The following is a 17,445-nucleotide window of genomic DNA, read 5'->3' as shown; positions in this document are numbered from 1 at the left end:
GTGGATGGAGAGACGACTCTGACTGAAAAGGGCTGGTTGTTGTATTAATACAGGGTTTGGGTCTGAGACAGAGGCGGGAGGCTGCTTATCTGCAGGAATCATTCCATCTGATTAGCTCCCAAGGGGCACAGATACCCACACAAAGAGAAAAAAAGAAGCCATTGCTGCCTACAGCCCAGGCAGGCACTGTGAGGTTAGGTATAGAAGGACTGAGAGGAAGAGGAAATAGAGTGTGAGTGAAAAAAAAAAAGAGAGAGAGAGAGAGAGAGAGAGAGAGAGATAGACCACACTCCATGAGCTCCGTCAATATCTTAAGATGCTGGGAGCAAAAACCTGGAGATGCTGCAACTCATTGTGCTGCAATACAGATGAGGGGGGGCAGAAGAAGGAGGGAGGAGGTGTGAGAGCAGAGCACATTAAATCCAAGAGAGACGAAAAACAGAAATGACTGATGGGTAAAAGAGCAACCAATGAAGACTGGCAGAAAGAGCAACTGAAAGTGAGTGGAGGAGAAGAGGAACAGGTAGAGCGAGATACGAGTCTAAACGCCTGTGTCATTTTGGTCTTCACTTCCTGTAACTATGGCAACCTGTCAGCAGCCAGTCAGGGCCAGCTGTAGCCTCTTCCCCTTCCTGTCGAGGTGGCAGACGCTGACTGAGCCGAGCAAAATTCAACCCCATCACCTCCCCCAACCCCGATCTCCAGAAATTCACTTTGAATTAAAAAAAAAAATAGATATATATACAGTAGCCTATATATCGACACAAGTCTGAATGTAAGAGTTAAAATATGTCCATTTTGTATTGACACTACATCTCTAACATAAAAGTCTTTCAAATTGCTCGCGGAAGAAATGGACGTGGCACAATGGAAACGTAACTATGTCAACAGCAGCTGTAACAGAACTAATAATTTGGCAATTCGGCGGAATGGATGAGCATGTGATTACCTGCAAACGTTCAATTAAACAGCCCCTGGCGAGGGCAGCACACAGCTGTGCATGCCCATCATAGACACAATCAAACACACACACACACACACACACACACACACACACACACACACACACACACACACACACACACACAAATGACAGGTTCACAAAGCATTGCCAATGTTTCCTCCCAAACATAAACAGTTGAAGCTGTGAAATTTGTGGGTGGGAGATGAATGACTGATTCGTCCTTGCACCTGGGCTCTGAGGAGGTGTGTGTGTGTGTGTGTGTGTGTGTGTGTGTGTGTGTGTGTGTGTGTGTGTGTGTGTGTGTGTGTGTGTGTGTATGTGTATGTGTGTGCGCGCGTGTGTGTGTATGGGTCTGATAACCCCCAGCTGTCTCTTTATCCACTCTCAACACCTTTCCCAGGAAACCCCTAGACAAAAACACACACACACACACACACACACACACACACACACACACACACACACACACACACACACACACACACACACACACACACACACACACACACACACACACACACACACACACACACACACACACACACACACACTTCTCAACAGTCTATCGGACTTGTCGCGTGGCACCTGTTCGGCCCCAGCTCTCTGTAGCCTATAGGTTTTTAGACGACTGTGTTGTGTCCACTCACCCTGCTCTTTGATCTGGCGGATTTGGCGCACGGTCTCTTTGAGGATGGCACATTTGTCTGGTTTCACGTTGAAGCTGTCGATGTCGCCGAGGTTGGCGGAGATCAGCTCCGCCAGCTCTTCGATGTATTTGCTCTCCTGCTCCCGCCGCTTCCTCTCACACCTGCAGGGGGCCATGTTCAAACATTAAAGATATGCAAAAACACATTTATCCCAAAACTGGTAGTACATGGTACGTACATGGAGAGAAGTCTTGAAGTTTTTCCAGCAAAAAAGTGCGAGTGAAAAAGTCAGCAGTGGTCTTTATTGTAGCTGAAACACACTGACTGTTTTTTTTTGTGAGCTGCACTTAAAGTCATTTGCTCATTGTGGTAACTGGACTGGCTTGCAGTAGTATCCATTTTTTGGGCAAGAGTCACATGAGAAGATCAATATCACTCTTAGGTCTGTATGCTAAATATAGCTATAGTCAGCAGCCAGTCAGCTTACCTCAGCATAAAGAATGAAAGCAGGGGGAAATAGCTAGCCTGATGACAAGTTATGCTTTTTGTGGGGGGGGTTACGTGCTGGATTTTTTTTTGGCCGAGTGCAGTGACTTGCCGGAATCTATATCTCTCTTTACCAAGATTTATTCCTATTTAAACGTTTTCCAAGTTGTTTTTTGTAGGAATCAAATAATGACACAATATTGTCTAGCTATTTCCAGTCTAAATGCTAAGCTAAACTGACTAGCCATCTCTCGGACTGAAAGTGTATATCTCAAAATATATATACAGTATATATATCTTTTTTTCTAATATAAAATGTTGCGAGTTCTCTAGGCCTGTTTTATCTTTATGCAATTTTTTTTCTAAGTTTCATTGTCACTTTTTTTGGCCTGAAGATTTGACTATTAGGCTTGGTGTCTGGGTGTATTTTACTTGCTATATCTCCAATTTCCTTGGGAGAGAAGATTTCTCAGATTTATACCAGATTAAATAGAAAACATTAAGAAATAAAATAAAGCAATACAGATGTTTTCATACTAAAACTAAATACAATTTCTTTGTTTTTGTTTTTTTATTATTTTTGCACATATTGGAATTCACATATGCCAGGCTGTATAGAGAAACCAATGAACCAGTAGCCCACTTTCTTGAACTGCCCCTTTCTTGCACTGATCAGCTGCACTCACCCCAGACCAGGCGTGTCACAAGTGGAAAGCTTGCGTTTCCGGTTTTCTGAGCTTAGAGGCTCCATGGAGTTCTCCCCCAGTCCGCTCATTGTGTACACATATCAGCACCTGAGAGAAAGCAGCACACACACACACACACACACACACATACACAGGTGTAAATAAGGCTCTCATAGAGGGGATTATAGAGTCCCTACTAGCCTTTTAGCTCTGATTATATAGGTAATTGTGAAGGGGAGACAACATGGAAAACATCCCTTTGAACTCAGCAAAAAAATAACCAACACAGAGGCACGTTGTGAAGTGAATACAGTGCGAACGTTAGAGTAAAATATGCTGATAACATGCAAATCATATTCTCCTGGCAGACACTGACGAACATAAACATGTCTCGTCTGACTCCTACTCCTCCTCCTCAGAAAAGGAGAGTAAGCATGTGAGGTTGTGTGTGTGTGGGCCTGTGCGTGAATGAGTTCATCACACACACACACACACACACACACACACACACACACACACACACACACACACACACACACACACACACACACACACACACACACACACACACACACACACACACACACACACACACACACACACACACACACACACACACACACACACACACACACACACACACACACACACACACACACACACACACACACACACACACACACACACACACACACACACGATTAGCAGTGTCTCTGATGATAAGCCACGCTGCACAACTAACCCCGTTAGACAGCAGTCTGTCTCCCATAATGCATCACATTTTTGTCTCCAGGAAGTGAACTGATAAAGGTTGTGGGAAGGAGAAGCATATGGGACAAACGGAAGAGAGGAGAAGGAGGAGGAGGAGGAGGAAGAAAAGAAGGAAATGGAGGGAAGGAAGGAAAGATATAAAGAAAGGAGGGAGAAGCCGATGCTGTGAAGTGGCTTTTGATTGGTCACTTTCTTTGCTACAGTGACAGCAGCTGACACTGGGGAAAGGTAGGAGGGAGGGAGGGAAGAGAAGAGATTAAATGAAGGGGAGAGAAAGCACAACTATAGAACGAGGCAGAGGATATATAGAGGAAATGCAGAGGAAGAAAATATACAAAAATACAGAGACGGGGGGATAAAAGCGAAAAAGAGGTGGAGGCAGTAGGAGGGAGGGAGCTGAGAGAAAGAGAGATAAAGACATGTCAATGAAAGAGAGGAGGATAGAGAACAGGTGAGAGGGAAGGAAAGGAAAGAGGAGGAGGAATTAGAGGAGATGTAACATTCAGACTCTCTGGTTTTCAATGCATGTGTGGCTGTAAGTGTGGGCTGAAAGCCCCCCAGTAGCCCTCTTAACCTTCACAGCCAGAGCAGCTTTTTTATTCCATTGATTACATGGTTATCCTCTGACCAGAGCACTGCCTCTCCTGCATAGCAAATCAGGCCAACGGCAGGGGAGAGAGACGCCAGCCTGTTATTTAATCACCATGCACCATCATCTCAGGCTCCTTCTTGTGGGATCAGAGCAGTCAACAAAAAAAAAACCGTCTGATTACGTTTTTTTCGTTTCTTGGATAAAGAATGTTCTAATCTTCAGTGGTGCGCTCAACAAGATTCATATCCGGCTAAAACAAGCAGTGAACACACCTTCTTATTGAGACAGAATCAATAAGAGGGCTGCTTTAATGCATGTCTTCACGACTAGGAGAAAACACACGTGTATTCCCTTGGAAGACAACAAACGGGGAATAGTAAATCTCCTTCTAAAAGCGAGAGACGATGCGGCTATCCTCTTGCTCAATCCCCACTGCTTTGAGTTTCTTTCAAAATTTCTCTTTTTAATCTCTCCCTTGAGTGCCTCCCATCTGACTGTCTGGTTGCCTTTGTCTGCTTGTCTACCTGTGCCTCCTCTCGACTCTCCTCCTGTCTGCCCACCCCCCCCCCCCTGCATGCCTGTCTACCTGCCTGCCCGACTGCCTGACTGCTGCATCGTTAGACTAAACCCCCGTGTGCTGATGTCTGATGAAACCTACCACGAGGGAGACCAAAAGCACAGTAGAGGGGGGTTGGTATAAAGTCAGAAGGGTTGAAAACTGGCAGCGCCAAGGCAAATTGTTCAAGCGAAACTCAAGCGTCTTTGCTCCTCCGCCGATGGAGCCCGCCCGCCCGCCTATTGATGGAGTTCTCAAAGGGGGAGTTGCTCTAATTGCGGAGTGAATGAGGCGGCCCCAGAGAATGGTTGATTAGGAGGCTGCTGAATGCCCCAGGGAAATGGGTCACCTCCAGCCTAGCGCAGGGCGCCCACTTTTCCAGTGCAGGGAGAAAGTCAATTACACGCCACAGGCAGTGGGTCCTGGTGGCAGAGAGGAAGCGGGGCTGCGGTAGGTACAGTACAGCAGCAGGGGGCAGCGGGAATGAGACGCGTTAAGAGGAAATTGGGAGAAGGAGAGATGGCAGTGTGGAGGCAGAGGAGAGATGGGCATGAAGATGGCAATTTGATGGAGAAAGAGTGAGAGTAGATGTTAAGAGAGTGAGTGCTGGCAGGGCAAAAAGGAGACGGTATAGTTTATTTCTCTACACCTGGGTTAATGGGTTTGAAATTGAACATTAAGACACTTTGAATATGAGCATTAAGACACTTTGACCCGAAACATTGGAAATGAAAAAAGCCTTGGTTGACACACATTTATTCATGAAAATAAAATGAACAGAAGGTACCGACCATTTATATTATTTGAATGCCTTGGCTTCTGAACACTTTCAAAAAACATCTGAAGCACCATCTCTTTACTAAGGCCTTTGCCCTCTGTTAACTTTGTCCCATTCAGTTTAGCCACAAGTTTTGATTGTGTCTTTAGTGTAAATGTATTTATTTTTCGGTGCTTGCTCGTGTTACTCCTTTCTTTTCATACCCCTGTAAAGTGTCCTTGGGTTTCTTGAAAGGCGCTATATAAAACGAAGCTATTATTATATTATCAACACTAGTGTTCAGCATATAACCCTGCCATTAGCCTTTTATGTCTTTCTCCCTCTTCAGAATAATACAATACTTAATGCAAACACACTTTGATTCCCATTCACCCTTTTCTTTGGACTATTAATAACATTTTACTCATGAGATTATGGGTTTTTTGATGGAAAAATTAGATATTAGGTAGAAAAGGAAGTAATCATAAATGACACAACAGCTCAGAGTCAAGATGAAGACCAACCTATGCCTGATGCCATACAGCTTCTTCATGTGCTGCTTCTGATTTACTGCTATAGTTCAATTAAGTCTATAGACTGAATCATGTGGTTGAAGAGATGACTCAAAATACATTAATCAGGGCCAGAGGCAATAGTTCGGAAGCTGTTTATCAGTAAGAAGCAGCTGCTTGTAGTTTGGATAGAGAAACAAATAAGAGCAGGATGGAGAATGTTAGCTCCCAGCTGACTGATCCTCCGTCATGGGAGAGTCCTCTGTTCTTCTGCTGACACGTACAGGTGAGTGCGGCCACCCATGCAGGCCAGGTAAGCAGCTCCGGATTTTCACACTAAAAAGTTTGACCTGGTTCTCAACCCTGATCTTGACCCGAGCAATTTCACAGGGGTCACATCCTCCACGCTGAGAGTTCACCCACACATTTTCCAGGTCATTAGACTTTGGGGTGAAAGGAGGATCATTTCAGGTCAACAGTGCTGTGGCGTCACCCGAGGTGAAGCTAAACAAGACAGGTTTGTTACAGGAGAGCAGCCTGCCAGTGACCCGGGAGCCGGAAGAAGCCCAGTGGGAGCACTCACCAGGGACCCACACACTTTATAGCAAAAGCAGAGGACACTGTTGTTCACCCTATGAACTAGAAAGCATGCAATCCAATCCCAGTTAAATTCACATGCTGCAGGACACTTACACCATTACCAACGCTTTGTTCCAAGGCAAGGCAAACACTAAAGGGTTTGTATGATATTTACTGTGTTCACCCCCAACCTTCCAACTAGCTATAAACTGTTTGGTCTGCATACAAAAGTAAGAAAATAGTGAAAAGTGCCCATCACAACAAACTCCAAGAGCACAAGGTGACACATATAAAATGCTTGAATGATCATATTTACATTTTTAGTTTGTAAAAAAAGAACCCCAGCAAATATGTACATGTTAGAAGCTGGAACCAGATAAATTAAAGTAATTTTTGCTAGAAGAAATAAATGATATACCATACATATGACTTAAATAATTTTTGGATTATCAACATTTTTGCGGCTTTATTTTCTGTCTGTCGATTATCAAATATATGCTACTAATAGCTAGCCTGGTCCAACCAGACCATCGTACTTCATTTCATTTGCACAGAAGGTCTGGAACTGCTGTAATTGGCAAACGTTCACTCACTTGGAGGCGGGTGTCTGTTGAAGTTTAAAACTATTGGATCTGCCCAGTGCCACTCTGGATTAGCCAACCAATCGCATAACGTTTGGTCGTCACGTGTGTCATGAGCCGGCTTCCGACGGTTGGACAGGGAACTCGGAAATTTCTGACTTCACTACATATTGTGGTCTATAGATCTACCAGTACCTGGCAACGGTAACTTGCTAGAGCCTAACGTTTAGTTATTTGGACGAGAAAGGTTTTAGGCGTCCATACTTTCGCGAGCAGATGCACTGGAACACAGACAGGTCGGAACTCGGAACTACCAACTCGGAAATCTCCTTCTTCCGAGTATAAAGGAATGCAGCATTCAACTGAAACTGGAGCGCGACTTCAACGTCATCGTTCTCAGCCACTCGCTCTGTTCGCTGATTGGACGGCCGGAAATTTTCCTCAGCTAGATTCCACTAATACCACCCAGCCCCAGACCGACTACTGAAGGGAAAATGAAATTTGGCCGGAAGTAGGTAGGCGGGCGGAGCCAGGCTAACTAATAGCCACTGTTGCCATTTCAATGTCTTTCAATCTCATTGTTGCGGATATTAATACTATTTTGTAGATATATTTTTAACCATCACAATATTTGACTAAAAATGAAATGGGGCAGTGTTAATGAATCAGACAAATATTTGTACTCATATGTGTTGCTATTTTACTGGATAATATCAATTTCCTCCAAGCAAACTGCATAGAGTTGAAAAGAGGGAGAGAGTGCATCTCAGGTTATTATTGTGTAGGAATTAAAATTAATTCTAAAAGCAAAAGAAAATTCAGTTTGCAAAGAGACTTTATTGTTTCTAACAATAACTTTGTAGAGTCTATGGATTCAGCTTTGAATAATAACTTTTCATTTCATGGGTATCAAATCAGAGAGATACTATTTGTTTGCTACACATCACAGTTAAATCGTTCTGTTTTTTGTTTGGGAAGAGAAAGAAAGTTTGTGCACACAACTGCACCATCAAATTGTGGAAATGTGTGTTTCTTGTTTTTTTACTTCAGTGTGCACAATAGAAATGTTTCCAAAAATACTTGCTTCAATTACAATGGGGAGCAAAGGATGGTGTCAGCGATTCTGGAGAAATGCTGGTTGAAATTCAAACTTGATCTATATTTAATCTGTGTTAATGTACACAGGCAGGTTTATTCCTGGCCAAGCATCATTCTCACTATGGGTTTAGTCAATGTTACGGCATTATATTAAGGGTGGCATTTACATACTCACTCACTCTTACTCTCAATATGTACAAGAAAGCTTCGAGATTAACTCTGAAAGCAGGGCAGTGTGGCCACGCATAGTGCTGGTTGTTGGCGACAAATAGGGAGGAGAAGATAGAAAAGGGAGAGGGAAGGTGACAGAGTTTGCAGGCCGGGCCTGCTCTGGCTGGGCGATGCAAATAGCCCTGCTGTTGCCTCCCCCGCCTACCTGCCTGCCAGCCACACTTTCATAATCTCTGTTGACAAAACAGAAGCACACGTCCCCTTATCCGGCCATGCAAACTCGTACCAGTGACATGACAGGAGCTGCAGTACACTCACCGCTTTGTGAAGGATAAAAGAAGAAAGGAGCTTCTTGTGATTTTTTTTCCAGCTGTATTTAACTCCCAGTTTAGTGTTTTCTCTTTTATATATTATGTTGTCAAAGGTCCTCCAATATTCAAAAGAGCTTCTAGTTGCTTCTCCAATCATGTGCAGTTATTCAGAGATAAAAAAACAAACAAAAACAAAATAACAACATAAAAGTATCAAGAATACAATATGAAACAGCAACATAACAAATAATGTTGTAGATATAAGTTGATAGTGACACATTTCTATTCATTTGAACATTCAGATGTTCTTTATGACACATCCCTACATGTGTGATGGCACTGTTCATCCATCCGATTAACACTACTTGCATTATATAGGGGAGAACGGGGAATCTGAGGCATCGGGTAATGTGAGCCACCCCGTGTATTTAGGCAACGGAAAACATTTGTGGTCATGTGAGATATATGTTTTCAAGCCCCTCTCATTTCCCCTTGGCCCTGAAAGAGAGGAGCCCATGGTGCTGTGGTAAGCATGTTTTTTCACCAAAATAGGTATTTTGCATGTAAAAGTAAATTTTCTTGCTGTCAACTTAATCAACTGTTGTGCCAAAGCAAATGTATTCACGTAGAAAAACTTCTATCATACGTGTTGATGAACTACCAACATATAAAAACCATGTGATGATATTAGCTGAAGATTAGCCTGAAATGCTAAGAGAGGTAGTTTTTTCTCAAATTGTGGTGGTGGGGGAAAGTGAGCCAAATGCTGTGGGGGAAAGTGAGACACTGCACTTTCCCCCACCATGAGGCACAAGTTAAGTTTAGTCTTAAACCTATTTTAATGTAATATTACATAACATATGTTTTATTTTAATGTCATACACATTGTAGAAAAGCCATCATGCCAAGGAAATACACCAGGAAGATGACCTGGGGCAACCACACGGAAAGAGCACCTTCTCATCTTCCCCTGTAACCTTCAGGGCTGGAATGTAGAGTAGGCCTAGTTGTAGAGTATGACAGGCTGATGTTATAATCCAGTTGGGTCTTCTCTTGTGTTCTGAGTCCCAGGCTGTTCTCGCTAGTTCTGATTTTCCTACGCTTTGACCCCCAGACACAAGCTGGCTCTAAGGGTCCTGTGTTCTGACCCCCAGACTGTGTTCTAACTGGTTCTATCTTTCATTTGAATCTTATTAAAACCTTTTGAATTATAATATGTTGTATTTGATTTTGTTCAGAGTTACTTTCAAGTGTTTAGAAAATTTGCTTTGCTTAATTGACCAAACCCCATCATTCTTTTACTAGTCCAACATTACACTGTGTGCACAATTATTAGGCAAGTGAGGATTTTGGCCATATCATCATTTTTATGCATATTTCCCAACTTCAAGCTGTATAAACCTAAGTGCTTATTGGATTTAAGCATACCAGGTGATGTGTATTTCTGTAATGAGTTAAGGTGTGGCCTAAGGAGATCAACACTCTATATCAAGGTATGCATAATTATTAGGCAGTTTCTCTTTCTCAGGCAAAATGGGCCAAAAAAAGAGATTTAACGGACTCTGAAAAGTGAAAAATTGTAAAAAGTATTTCAGAGGGATGCAGCACCAGGGTTCAACATAACTTTTTTTTCCTACTGGCCCGTCGGGCCAGTGGATCCGAGTTTTACTGGCCCCTTGTATATTTTCACTGGCCCTGCACACACTTTTTTTTTCTTCATAATTTAGTGTCAATAATTATAATACCTGTATTAGAAAAATAAATAAAGATAACCAGATCTAAAGGGAATATCTATTCTGTAACAGTATAGATATTCCCTTTAGATTTGGTTATTTTTCTTTTAGTTAATTATATGAAATGTTGATATTGCTCATACACATAATATAAAACCAGGCAAACATATTGAATTAGAAGCCTACAACTAAAAGTATGTTGAAAGAGTCGGCCAGTATTTTAAAGTCCAGTAGTTTGATGGTTGTTTTTATTCTTGAATTTGGGCAGTTTAATGAATAGTTCACTTGCGGAAGTCATGATCAAACATAAAAAAAAAATAAGAGATGAAGGTCTGATCATTCTTTGTGGTGTGGTAGGCTGTTTTTATTACTTTCTCTATATGCATTAGGGATGTGAATGTGTCGACCGAATGACCGGTTTTCCACTTGCGCTCAAGTTGACTTTAAAAATAGAATAGAAATCCGAAAATCAGTGGGTTATGCCGTTTTTTTAATGGGAGATTTCACCGTGTATGTGAGTTCACGTCTGGTCGTGAGCGCGCTGCAGGAGTGTCACTTCTCCATGAAGTGTCAGCTTCACATAAGAGTCCGGTGTGGGACCATTTTTTCAAACTATTGATAAAAAACAATGCAGTGCAAAATATGCAGCATAAGTTAAACGCTCGTCTAAGACTATGACGTTAAATCACCTTAGAAACACACAATGCCTTCGTCCGATCACAGCAGCGTTTCACCTTGTGATCTCGCCAGCGAGTGAGCCGCCGCGCAGATGAACTGTGGTTTGTGGCTAAAATAATAACCGGGGATATTCTCCCCGTTAGCGATTTCAATGGGAAAGACTTCCGCGATCTGATTGAATGTCTCGAGCCTGAAAACACAGTGCCAAACTGCGCGACTATACTGTACAGTGAGCGGAGTCCCTCCGTTCGTTTCTGTCTACAACCGACACAATCACCGGAGACGCATTCACAGCGTTTAAATAACGCCTCTCATTTGTATTACCATTGGGGCTTGGATGAAAATACTGTAACATTACGGCGGCAGATAAAGGAAAAGCGCAGTTATCATTTTCTGCACCTCAACCTCTGCTGTGTGGGAAGAAAGAAAGGGGGCAAAGCAAGTCGATTGATTTGTCGACTCGCAGGCGGACAGTAGGCAGCTCTGCCAACGGAGCGAGAGTGCACCCGCTTGTTGCCCCGCCTGTCAAAACACCCACGCATCGGTGTCCACTGGCCTTTCATTAAAAAATATATTTTATATTAGGTTTATTATATTGAGTCTTAAATAAACACTGCTTTCATTCCGACTCTCAACGCGCATTTCAATGAACCATGATGTAGTCTACAAAAAGATACTGAACTGTGATTGGCCAGTCACTGGCCCGGGCGGGACAGTGACTGGCCAATCAACTTGCCCTGCATATGATTTTACTGGCCCCGGGCCATCGGGCTATACGTTATGTCGAACCCTGCAGCACTCTTGAAATTGCTAAGATATTGGGGCGTGACCACAGAACCATCAAATGTTTTGTTGCAAATAGCCAACAAGGTCGCAAGAAACGTATTGAGAAAAAAAATACGCAAATTAACTGCCAAAGATTTGAGAAGAATCAAACGTGTAGCTAACAGGAACCCATTATCCTCCAGTTCTGCCATATTCCAGAACTGCAACCTACCTGGAGTGCTCAGAAGTACAAGGTGTTCAGTGCTTAGAGACATGGCCAAGGTAAGGAAGGCTGAAACCCGACCACTACTGAACAAAACACACAAGTTGAAACGTAAAGACTGGGCCAAGAAATATCTGAAGACAGATTTTTCAAAGGTTTTATGGACTGATGAGATGAGTGACTCTTGATGGACCAGATGGATGGGCCCGTGGCTGGATCAGTAACGGACACAGAGCTCCACTTCGACTCAGACGCCAGCAAGGTGGAGGTGGGATACTGGTATGGGCTGGTATTATTAAAGATTACCTAGTTGGACCTTTTTGGGTTGAAGATGGCCTCAAAATCAACTCCCAAACCTACTGCCAGTTTCTAAAAGATACTTTCTTCAAGCAGTGGTACAGGAAAAAGTCTGCATCTTTCAAAAAGAGCATTATTTTTATGCATGACAATGCTCCATCATATGCATCGAAGTACTCAACTGCATGGCTAGCCAGTAAAGGCCTTAAGGATGAAAAAATAATGACATGAACCCCTTCCTCACCTGACATAAACCCTATTGAGAACCTGTGGGCCCTGCTTAAACGGGATATTTACAGTGAAGGAAATCAGTACACCTCTCAGAACAGTGTCTGGGAGGCTGTGGTTGCTGCTGCACAAAAAGTTGATCGTCAACAGATCAAGAAACTGACAGACTCCATGAATGGAAGGCTAGTGACAGTTATTGAAAAGAAGGGTGGCTATATTGGTCACTGATTTTTTTTTTGACATGTCGGAAATTTTTATTTGTAAATTTTGAGTTGTTTTATTATTCTCACTTTAACAGATGAAAATAAACAAGTGAGATGGGAAATTTTTCGTTCTTTTATTTTGCATAATAATTCTGCATACTAATAGTTGCCTAATAATAGCAAAACATATATATATTCTCGTAAGAAAGACAAAACCTCACTTTTACTTTCGTAAACATTCAGGTTTAGGTTCATTAACATTTTGGATTGACCGAGAGCACTGTAGTTGTGCAATAATAAAATTAATCCTCAAAAATACAACTTGCCTAATAATTGTGCACACAGTGTAGTTCTGGAATGTGTGGCTAGCTTTCAGGATTCTAACTGTTACAATATGTGTTGTTATGGTAGTTTCAGAGTGGAAAAAGTAAGTGGATCAGTTTACCCCCAGCTGTTTCACTTTACCCCCTTGATTTTTCTGGTCTGTCTCAGTTTACCCCACAGCTGGGGTAAAGTGAGCTAAATGACAACTTTTTTCACATTTTCACTGCCCTTTGTCTTGAAAAAATTCTGCTAATGCCCATTTCTAGGAATCATCCTGAATTAATGGGAAATGTGTAAATTTGAGTGATAAATCATTTTGCTTAGAGGGAGCAAATGTAAAAAGTGGCTCAGATTACCCGTTCTCCCCTACTGTATATTTTTTAAATTTCTATATTAGGAATAAAATTTGCTTCCCCCGCAAACTTATGGATAAAAATAAATTCCTCAAATTTTCAACTCCGGTGGTACGATACCCATGAGCCTCAGCTGCCATTGCTATAGAGAGGATGCCTTAAATCAGAGCTTAGGAAAATCCAACATGATTAATCGGGACAAAAGACTGCACCGTTGCAGAATACTTCCAAAACGTACCCAAAATCGAAAGTAGAAAATTATGCAACCTGCTGAATGTATCATCAGGGATTCTACTAAATGTAATCGTCCGTTTCCACCTGCCGTTAAAAGGCACACATAACTATATTTTTACTACTGAGAAATTCTCCATCTGTATGATTTGCGCATCCTTGTACCTTTTTGACATTTTATCCAAAGCCTTTTTAATGCAGTTGCTCTACTTGTGTACATATGATTCAAACAGGAAAGTTTCATGCCCCTTCGTGCAAAGGCAGCCTGTCTGCAAAAGCATGTGCAAGACTGCATGTGATCGAAAGAGGGAATGTGGTTTGGTTAAGTCTGGGTACATTTGTGTGTGTGTGTGTGTTGTTGTTGTCACCTGCAGACAGGGCTAAAAGATTAATGCTCTCTTTCAGCCTCTGTGGCAGGGAGAGCACAAAAAATAATTTGATTTCTCCTCCTGTCTCCCTGCTGTCTTCCCACTCCTTATTTTCTCATCTGCCTGAAAATCGCCTGCTCAACCCTCTTTGTTTCCCCTTCTTGTTATCGTCACAACCAACACTCTCTCCTCCCAAACTATATCACCTTCCAAAAAACCCAAACCTCAAACAAAAAAACACACGTCAATAAAAAAATTTCTTCAGAAATCACACAGACACATACTCACACACACACACACACACACACACACACACACACACACACACACACACACACACACACACACACACACACACACACACACACACACACACACACACACACACACACACACACACACACACACACACACACACACACACACACACACACACACACACACACACACACACACACACACACACACACACACACACACACACACACACACACACACACACACACACACACACACTATTCATTGCGTTCAGGTCAGGAGGATGTTGCAAGAATGTGGCAACAACAAGAAACTGTCTCTGGCAAACCGCTCAACCTAAACCCAGCAGGCCATTACCATGACAACCGTACGGGATGCTAGCCTACCTTGTGACGGCGCCAAGATGATGGACGATCAGGTCCCCCCCTCCCCTCAACTCTGGGGATGAGGTCGTACGTGTGCTTGTCAATGGAGTCTGTAACAAAAGACAAAAAGAAAAGTTTTAACAATGATGCTCAACAGTGCATGATGTACATTATGTTGATATTAATGAATAACAAGCGACGTTATTAATCAGCGGGCCTACAGAGACATGCACAGGAAGCTGCTTTAACATCTTAATGACTAGAAGGAACCGTGAGGTCCTGTGAATTTGCATCAACACACACACACCGCTCCCACAGACAGACAGACCAACCACACACGAAAAGGGATGTTGAGACACAAGTTTTACAGGAAGACAAACGGTCGAAACCTGAGAGTGACGACAGCATGGTCTCCATAATTTAGTCTCTCTAACTATAAAAGGTAAAAGAAGGAGCTTTTCCACTTAATGCACTCCCTATTCCACACAACTGGATTTAAACCTCTCAAGCCTTTATTGGCAAATATCTCTCATGCTTTGTGGACTCTGAGCAAGACTACGGAAAACAGACTATTAGCCTAAATCGACGCTCTAATCCCAAAAGCACATAATAGGCTAATTTACGTCCATTTAGATCCTGATAAGAAACAGTGTGTGTGTGTGTGTGTGTGTGTGTGTGTGTGTGTGTGCGTGTGTGTGTGTGCGCGTGCGTAAGTGTGTGTGTATGTTGGCCATGCTTAGTTACTGTAGTAGCTCAAATGTTCTGTCTCTGAACAATCATAAGAGACGATCCCGTGGGGGTAAAGAGTGTAACCATGGAGAGCGCTGGGCGTTTCCATGACACCCTGTCATCAGTGAAGCACGCCGCCAGTATGTCTCATGTTCATCTGTCACCGTGCCTCAGTGTGTGAGACAGAGAGGCAGAATGCAGGGTTACTTTTGTTTTAATTCGGAAGACGCAAGAGTTCAGCACACGCATACGTGAGCACTCACGTGCATTTTTGTGTGTGTGTGTGTTTTGTGCGGCTGACAGCATGCATGGCGAGCCCATGTTGTATATGTTTACATGTGTATCTGTGTGTGTGCCGTACACCAGCAACGACCTGACCGCTGGCTGCACCCATGATTGGGAGCAGATGGGGACTGTCGGTGTGTGTGTGTGTGTGTGTGTGTGTGTGTGCTGGGGGGGGGGGGGGGGGTTAGGTGCTGTATGGACTCTCACAAGACCCTCTTTGCACCGATGTGTTTCCTATTAATTGAAGGGGTAGAAAAATAGAGCCAGAGAGCGACCGCTTAAGCGGGAAGAATTTATAGCTCACCAGTGACAAAGAGTAAGCGACTCCATTTTTTTTTGTACAAAAGTTTTAGGGAAAATAATAGAGTAGAAATAGAAAAAAGTTGTTTGAAAAGAAAAGTCTTCAGTGCGATCATTATTGCTCTTTGTGCTCACTTTGACTCAGAAACCAGAGTGAATAAAATGGTTGGTTACAGCGTGCTCATACCGGCGTAAAGTCTTGAATTTAAAAGCCGTGTGAATGAGCTTAAGATGCAGAGGTTAAGTCAAATGGAGATATGATAAATTCGCAGTCACAGGGGCCTTTTTACAGTCGGCTCTCCTCCTCTTGACATATGTCTGTTTATCTCCTTGGGCTCTTCAGTTTCTCCTCAACACACAGCTAAACAGTCCTTCAATCCTTTTTGTTTTGCCGTGCCGATGTTTGTGTGCTTGCGCTTCATGGCTGCACTTGAGCAACATAATAAATATCTTGCACAAACAGCATCTTCCATTTCTTTAAAGCAACACAGTTAAAAGGATGCAATAAATAATTACCTAGTAGTGATTGTCCAACCTCTGTCAAAGCTGCTAATTAACTAATTAAAAACTAAATGTGTCCAAAACCAAGGCAATATCATGCATTGTGGTGCAGAAAAAAAGTTATGATTAAGGCATATCAAACACAGGAAAACTGGCCTTTCATTGACCTGAATAAATACAAGTTAAAGAAAAACCTGTGTGCTCCAGTTTCCTTCTGAACAACGACCTGTCCTAAAAATGAAGCACACAACATACACTCACCGGCCACTTTATTGAGTACAACGGTTCAATTTCTTGTTAACACATATAACTAATCAGCCAATCACATGGCAGCAACTCAATGTATTTAAGCATGTAGACCTGGACAGGACAACTTGTTGAAGTTCCAACCGAGCAACAGAATGGGGAAGAAAGGGGGTTTAAGTGACTTTGAACGTGGCAATGTTGATGGAGCCAGACGGGCTGGTCTTTCAGAAACTGCCGATACTGGGATTTTCACTCACAACCATCTCTAGGGTTTACAGAGAATGGCCCAAAAAAGAAAAAATATCCAGTGAGCGGCAGTTGAGTGGACGAAAATGCCTTGTTGATGTCAGAGGTCAGAGGAGGATGGGCAGACAGGTTCGAGATGATAGAAAGGCAACAGTAACTCAAATAACCACTCGTTACAACCAGGGTATGGAGAATACCATCTCTGAACGCAAAACACGACCATCTTTGAAGCAGATGGGCTACAGCAGCAGAAGACCCCACCCCAATAGAATAATGGACAAATCTTGCCTGGTCTGATGAGTCCAATTTCAGTTGTGAGGTTCAGATGGTAGGGTCAGAATTTGGCGTAAACAACATGAAAGCATGGATACATCCTGCCGTGCACCATCAACCATGCCACA

General features: G+C 42.8%; 1 protein-coding gene across 1 annotated transcript in view; it reads right to left on the bottom strand.

Moving 5' to 3' along the window:
* The window catches only part of LOC307253242 (nuclear receptor coactivator 3-like), a 66,226-nt gene that overhangs the window by 16,187 nt on the left and 32,594 nt on the right, over positions 1–17,445 (bottom strand). The window contains exons 2-4 of the mRNA XM_080031186.1: positions 14,759–14,847; positions 2,784–2,891; positions 1,612–1,772 (exon numbers count right to left, since the gene is read on the bottom strand). Of these exons, the coding sequence (XP_079887312.1) occupies positions 1,612–1,772; positions 2,784–2,872 (250 nt within the window). The 5' untranslated portion in view covers positions 2,873–2,891; positions 14,759–14,847. The remainder of the gene's footprint in view (positions 1–1,611; positions 1,773–2,783; positions 2,892–14,758; positions 14,848–17,445) is intronic.

This window comes from Ammodytes marinus, assembly GCF_949987685.1.
Source record: "Ammodytes marinus genome assembly, chromosome: 7".
Classification (NCBI taxonomy): Eukaryota; Metazoa; Chordata; class Actinopteri; order Uranoscopiformes; family Ammodytidae; genus Ammodytes; species Ammodytes marinus.
The sequence above is the reverse complement of the archived record's forward strand: the minus strand, read 5'-3'. Positions and strand labels throughout refer to the sequence as shown.